This window comes from Aythya fuligula, chromosome 7, assembly GCF_009819795.1.
Source record: "Aythya fuligula isolate bAytFul2 chromosome 7, bAytFul2.pri, whole genome shotgun sequence".
NCBI lineage: Eukaryota > Metazoa > Chordata > Aves > Anseriformes > Anatidae > Aythya > Aythya fuligula.
This window is the reverse complement of record NC_045565.1, coordinates 21,924,334-21,931,253: the sequence shown is the minus strand read 5'-3', so window position 1 is coordinate 21,931,253 and position 6,920 is coordinate 21,924,334. Positions and strand designations below refer to the sequence as shown.

General features: G+C 42.2%; 1 protein-coding gene across 4 annotated transcripts in view; it reads left to right on the top strand.

Annotated features, from left to right (window-relative positions):
• Window positions 1-737: 737 nt before the first annotated feature.
• The window catches only part of BLNK (B cell linker), a 49,725-nt gene continuing 43,542 nt past the window's right edge, over window positions 738-6,920 (top strand). For 2 of the 4 annotated variants that reach the window (XM_032190910.1, XM_032190907.1), the window contains exon 1: window positions 738-861. In XM_032190910.1, coding sequence (XP_032046801.1) covers window positions 815-861 — 47 coding nt within the window. In that variant the 5' untranslated portion in view covers window positions 738-814. The remainder of the gene's footprint in view (window positions 862-6,920) is intronic. The other 2 variants (XM_032190911.1, XM_032190909.1) reach the window with 1 other exon arrangement.

Genomic DNA, 6,920 nt, shown 5'->3' with positions numbered 1-6,920 from the left:
ATTAAACACAGACCAGCTACCTACATCTGGGGTGGGAACAACCTCACCCTGTGCTGATGGAGGGTGTGCTGTTTAGGAAGGCAGGTGAAGAAACGTCTCTTTCCCGACGGTGATATTCAAAAGGATAGGGACAACTGGGTGATCTCTAGTTTTGCTGCAGCCCCTTCGGGAAGGGAAAAGTCCCCGTGGCAGCATGCCAGCATCCGGCACGCCATCACAGGGAGAGATGTGGGGAGCAGAGAAGGGAGCCCAGCATCTCCGGCGGTCCCTGCATTCCTGCCAAGCCCTGGGGCCAGCCCAGGGCTGAGCACCCAGCTGCAGCCTGCTTCCCTGGCCCCTCCACGGCCCACTGGAGCTCATCGAGATCTCACCCACTGTCAAAGCCGGCTGTCGGCACTGCGAGGCCACCTTCCTCCCCGGCCGCTCCCCCAGGACACACGGAGGGGGCTGCGGGGAGGCGCGGGGGAGCCGCGTCCCGTTTCCAGAGGCATTACCCGGAGCTGCCGCGGCCACCTGTGCGGGCCGGGCTGGGCCGGGCCGGACCGGGGGCGGGCCGGGAGCACCGGGTCCCTCCTCTGCCTGCGCCTGCGGGTGGGACAGGGAGAGAGAGCCTGCAGCGCCCAGCTGCCAAGGCTCCCCTAGCAGGGAAGTTTCCCCCGAGCACGGAGCGGGGTGCTGGCAGGCAGCGTGGCCGTGCTGTGCCGTGCCCTTTCCCCTCCCGGCAGGAGGAAGCGGCGGCGCCAGCAGGTGCCGAGTGGCGGTGCCAGGGGCGGCTGAGCCGGGGGTCCCGGCGGGTGGTGGCGCAGCGCGGAGCATGGAGAAGCTGAACAAGCTGGCCGTGCCGGCCGGAGAGAAGCTCAGGTACGGGCTGGGACCCCCGCAGACCCCGCCACGCGTGGGGCGGAGCGGGGCTGCCGGGCACCTGCGGGCGAGGAGCGCGGCGGGGTCGTGGGGAGCTGCATCCTGCACTGGAGGGGAGACATTGGGGAGTTATAGGGACGTGGGGGTTACAGGGACACGGGGGGGAATACAGGGGCACGGGCAGAGGCCGTGGGGTTACACCAGGTCCTCGCCGCGGCCGTGCGGGGAAGTGCAAGACGGGTCTGTGGAGGATAACGTGGTGGCTGCTTCGCCGGCAAAGTAGGGGAAAAGGGTTTAAAAGTTTGTTTGCAAAGGTTTAAGAAAACAGGCTTGGACTCGCTAAGGTGTGTGAGCCATATGCAAATTAGGGAAAAAATGGATTAATGGCTTAATGGTTTAATTGGAGTGTCATAAACTGGCTTTCTCAGTTAAGTTCCTGTGGTATTTCCCAGTCTTCGAAAGAACGGGTAGAAGACAGGGAACTGGAAAGCGGAAAATGCTCCTAAATGAAAGAGGACAACTTTAAACACATGGTTTGAGAGAGAGAGAAAAAAAAAAAAGCAGAAGCTGACCATTATTGAAGTATTTTTAGTGTGGCTGGACTTGTGCGCTGGTGGAGCGGGTACCTCAGGGCTCTTTCACAATGCCTTTTTTTTCCTGAGTAATTAAAAGAAGTCCTGTTTCAGATGAAGGTTAAAATAGGAACATCTTTTCTTCTTCTTCCTTTTCTTTTTCTATAAAGCAATACTGGAAAACATGCGTTTTTTTTCCTAAAATTACTCATATTTAAGCATTTCATACTAATTCATAAACCATTTACAAGTGTCTCCCCCTCTCTCCAGAAGCCTTCATGCAAATTAAAATATTCCCTTGTAAAGCTAGTCTTGATGGAACAGAATTTCCACCCTCTCCGTACTGCTGAAATATTGGGGTGTACTTGTAGAGGTGCGATGACCATTATAGTCCTCAACCTGGCAGGCTGCACTGTACAGCTTGACCATTTCTTGATGGTTCAATGGACCAGGAAGAAGACAGCTAGTTTTCTCACTGTCTGCAGTTTATCACTTCAAATGGTTTAAATAGTGTCAGGCCTTAATGCTGGTTGCATTTAGCTATCTCAAGATAATAAGCTAAGTGATGTGATGGAAAACTTGATGCCATCAAGATAGTTACTTGTACCTAAAGCAATAAAATATTATTTTCTGTGATAAAGTTGTACCCTCTACTCTACACCTCTAGCAAATGCTTAAAACAGGGCTAAAAACAAGATTACTTCCAAATATATAGAGAAGGTCCTACACGTGAGGATTATAATAGTCCACAGCTTCTTTGTGTACCAATTCAAAAGCCTTAAACCAGAAAGACAGCCATTGCATCCCTTCTGCATCTATCTTTACATGGGCTGACACTCTGTCTTGACCTGAGCTTTTAAATTGTAAAATAAGGAAGAAGGGGAAGTAGCTCCGCTTTCCTGTATTATCTTGAAGTATTAAAAGCTACTTTTTCTGTCCTTCTCATTGCCAATTCACCTTAGTTGTGCAAGCAGCACATATTTCTCAAACATGATTGTTTTCACTACGTGCAGTGGAAATGCATGCATGCTTTAGTTTAAACATGTTTAAATACCTCATTAGACAGAGACTTGGATATGTGGTTACAGTGATCGTACTACAACGTGAGGATTTTAATAACTTATGGCACAAGTTTGTTTGAGATTGTGTTCATAGTGCAAACTTAGAAGAGATGTGCAAATATAGGAAGAGATCAGTTTAACATGGTGGCAGCCATTGCGTCCTTCTTTGAAATGGCCATGTGCCTGCTTTCACTCTGCGACTTGTTGATTTTGCCTTTGACTTCCTAATATAGCCTCCTACCTACAAAGAAGATACATGTGTGGCTCAAAATTTCCACCAAATGTTACATGAATGTTAAAAATCTGCCTTCCTCCGTATGCCAAGATGTAAATGCAGAGAACTTTTCTACAAAGGATAGGTTCAATTGATGTAATTACAGTTCACATACTTTTCTAAAGACAGCTTTCTTAAAATTTCTGCTTTGTAGCAGCAAAAATTAAAGTAGTACTGCTGCTGAGTCAGTGTTTGAGAATAGAACTTTTGATTTATTTTTTTTCAGTGTAGACCTGAAAAAGTAGGTATTATGTGGCTTCAGTAATCTCATCTCCATGGGCATACTTGAATCGAACAGATGCAGCCTTTCATTGAATTAGCAAGCTTTACATTAGATCTGAATTCTTGACATATTCAATACATTTATTGCAACAATAAGAAGTGTAAGCATTCTTATGTGTCTCTAACTACCATGTTGCAGTATGAGCGTTGTTTGCAGTTGAAGTTAAGTCACTCAATTAACTTAAATATCAGTTTGATGGAATGCTGGAACTTCATGGAATTCCATTATTGTTTTAATATAGTGTTTGTTATAAGGTATGTGCAGTATTATAGAAATATTTCCTCAGAATACACTGTTTATTCTAATCGCTTTTATATAGTCAGGAAAACATGAAGTTCCAGGGTTCGTTGTTTATCATGAGATTAATTTATGTAGTGCATGCAAAGAATTTGGTAGTTTGAATGATTTTCTAAAGTGTGGAGTGAAATACATGAGCAATGCTATGCTGACATAGCAGTATCTAGTATGCCTTGATTTCGGAAAATAATTTTATGCTTCAGACAAATGTATACATAAATAGATGCACTCATAATCAGGGATGGTAGTTGGCAAAGGTAACATGAAATTAGCAAGTCAAACAATATAGCATCAAACTTGCAGGCTCTTTTGTGGTTCAGCTTCCTTAGACTATGCACCTATGATTCCTGCTCTGTAAATAATTTGTAGCTACTATATATGACTCTGTTATAACATCTCTTCAGACTTGCTGCATTTTTTTATTATGACCACAAACCTTAATAATGCCCCTTTGCGCACAGCTGCCTTCAGCTGTGTATCACAATGCCATTTTCAAAGGCATCATTACCATCCCCACTGCAGTGACAAACCATGGCATGAAGCAGAAGCGTACCATATGCTTTCACTTGCTGAAGGTCAAATAGCTAACACCTTCCAGTTTTCAAAAAGATCACTTTTCCAAGAGTAAAGTTTCCTGTTCACTTGAAATAACTTCATTAAATTGCAGCAGTTTCTTCCTGTCCCACCCAAAAAAACTCCACCCCAAACCTAAAATCACTGTCTCCCCATAACTGGCAAATGAAAAACAAGCTGGGGGGTGGGACGGGGGGGGGAGGGGGGACACACACAACTGACTTTTTTTTTCTCGGGTAGGATATGTGTCAGCTTATTTGCAATGCAAACACAATCCTTTTGTTTTAACATCCCCTGCTAAACAGGAGGGTTTAAGTCCTAATTCTATTAAAAATCAAGAGAAGTTTCCTTGAGGCCTAAATGTCTGTTAGTTGTCTATCAAATTTGAAGGTATTTATGGTCTTTGCTATTTTTCTATGGATAGAGATAGCTTGGCTCTTAACTACTTGGTCTCTTCTTTACTACAAGATTTTTTTGGTGTAGTTTCCTCTTGAAAGGGTATAAGCAGAAAATGAACTCATTTGGGAGCAAAATGATGTTAGACATAGAAGACATCGGTTTACAATATAGCATGTTTTATCAAAGGGAGTATTTCCTTTTTGAGAGAATAAATTGGGAATATCTGAACATCAGTTCTGCACTGTAAGAAAATGTTTTTATTACAGAAATTCTAATTAATTCTTCTTAATAGTGAATAGGAGCAAATAAAAACTTAATCTCCTTTTTTTTCCTTAAGTTAATGTAGTTTATGTCAGAATCAGAGTAAAAATTAACCAAGGAAAGAAACTGGAGTTTCAAAGCAGTCTCCCCGTGACAGAGTTGGGCACCAGAGTTCACAACCAACATTAACGTATTTCCCCTCTTTTAGTTGTATACGCTTCAAAGGAAAACTTACGCAAGTGTACAGGGTTAGTTACATACTGCTTAGTAGTCTAAGAGCCTGAATCAGGAGTTCAGCTGTTCCACATTGAGATGTTTCCGGTCTGACCTCTTCTAGTTTCTCATCACTATTTCATCTCCACGAGTCACTTCTGCTCTTACCTGCTCTGTTCTCTTTCTAGCATGAGCCCTAGCTGCCTTTACCCTTAGGCCCTCAGCCAGAAATGGCCTTCACCACCCACTGCTACCTCCAGCAGCCTTCTTTCTCAGCTTCCAGTTTCCCCTGAAAACTTGCTACTGCACACAGTCATGGCAGTCTACTTTGTGGCACACGCACGTTTTGGCCAAGCTATATGTGAAGTCACAGTGCTGACTGCATGCAACCTCTGAAGTTGAAATGCACAGGAATGGGGAGAAGCAAGCTCACCAGCTACATTTGCTGTGCTGCTAAGTACAAACACAAATTCTTTGTGTGATTGTTAGGTCCAGTTTGCCCTACAAAAGATGAAGTTTTGATTAAATGATGAAGCTGAGTAATCTCTATTTCCTCTTGCTTTCAGTTAAACAGTTCATGAATCTGTCTCACCTCTGGACTTTGGAATGGAATGAGATACAGAGTGCAAGCTTCTCTAAATACCACTGAGAAAATCCATTCTTTCACTCCCAGTGCAACTTCCCCTGTCAAATTCTCCTGCTGTTTCTCTCTCTGCCCTTGCTTCAACATAGCATAGTCTCCACCCCCATCTATATTTTTTTCCTCATTTCTTCCTGTCTGCGCAAGCATTTCATATGAACAATCCCTTTCAAATTTGTTCCTTTTTTTTTTCTTTTTTTTCCATTATTGTCCTTCTTTCTGGCTATGTTGTTCTGCATGGAGCAATCTTTGTCAGTCTGCCAAGCTGCCCTCTTTGTTTGTTTATTAAAAAACATAAATCGTCATATATAAAGCTTCTAATGAAAACTGTTAGGGGAGGGGAAAAAAAAATCTGAATCCTGCTGTACTGTTTTTAAACCCAAAAATTCAATACATACTTAGATAGAATTTTCCTGCCTACAATGCTGTTTATAGCAAACTGTGTTAGTGTAATTGTCATCCACATATGTTGTATATGAAAATAGAGCAATATGGACAAAATGATGCTGTGTAATATTGAAACCATTCTGAAGAGCTCTTGTTTAATGTAGGTAGCAACATAAGAATAGAGTCTAGGTTTGCACCAAAACTGTTCACAAGATCAGTTATGCATATATATCACCTTTAGTTTCCTTCTATGTAGGTAAAATTGTTCAGTCACTGGTGTAGCTTATGACAGCACTGCCAAACAGGCACATTCTTCCAAATAAAATTAGGTCTTCCAGTGACATTGTAGCCCTGCCAAATAATTGTCCACAATAGCAGCGTTTGCCAGAACAACTATAAAAAAAAAAATAATAATAATAATAAGTTATGCCATCTCAGGCCTTTGACTGTCAGTTATTCAGCAAAACTTAGTAATGTAGATTGATCTAAAGATTCACTGTTTGTGGTCTTTTTCTTGTCGAAAAAGCATATGCCCAATACCAAACAAAACCCAATAAATTAATTTCCTTGGCCATAGAAGAAATAAAAATGTTTCAGCAAACTTCGTATATCCTTTTTCACCTCTATTTTAAAACTACACCCCATATAGCTCTGTAGAGAGCTAGATACTAAATTATAGGACATTTCTGTTACCCAGTGATATGCTGATCCAAGAACAAAATAGTTTTGCATGTTACAGAATCATTCAAAACCTACATACTGCACAGTCCATTATAATTTGATAGATCGTTTTCTTTTGAAAGAAAAATACGATAATTAAAATTTTAGGAAAAAAAAATCAACACGTATGGCTTATTTCCATATGGCATATGGAAAACAACATTAACAAGATGAGGAAAGGGTGTTCCCACATTGATTGAAATTGCTATAAGTACCTCTTTATTTGAAAATGAGCATGATTTTTAGTAGCTCCTTTTTCCCCCTTGGAACTATTCTATGGTCCTATGAAAATATCTCTTTGGCCTACTTGCTATTTTATTCTTTTTTTCAGTGCTGTCCAGTAGTCAAGCAAACCTCTTGAAAGTCAACAGTTTAAAAG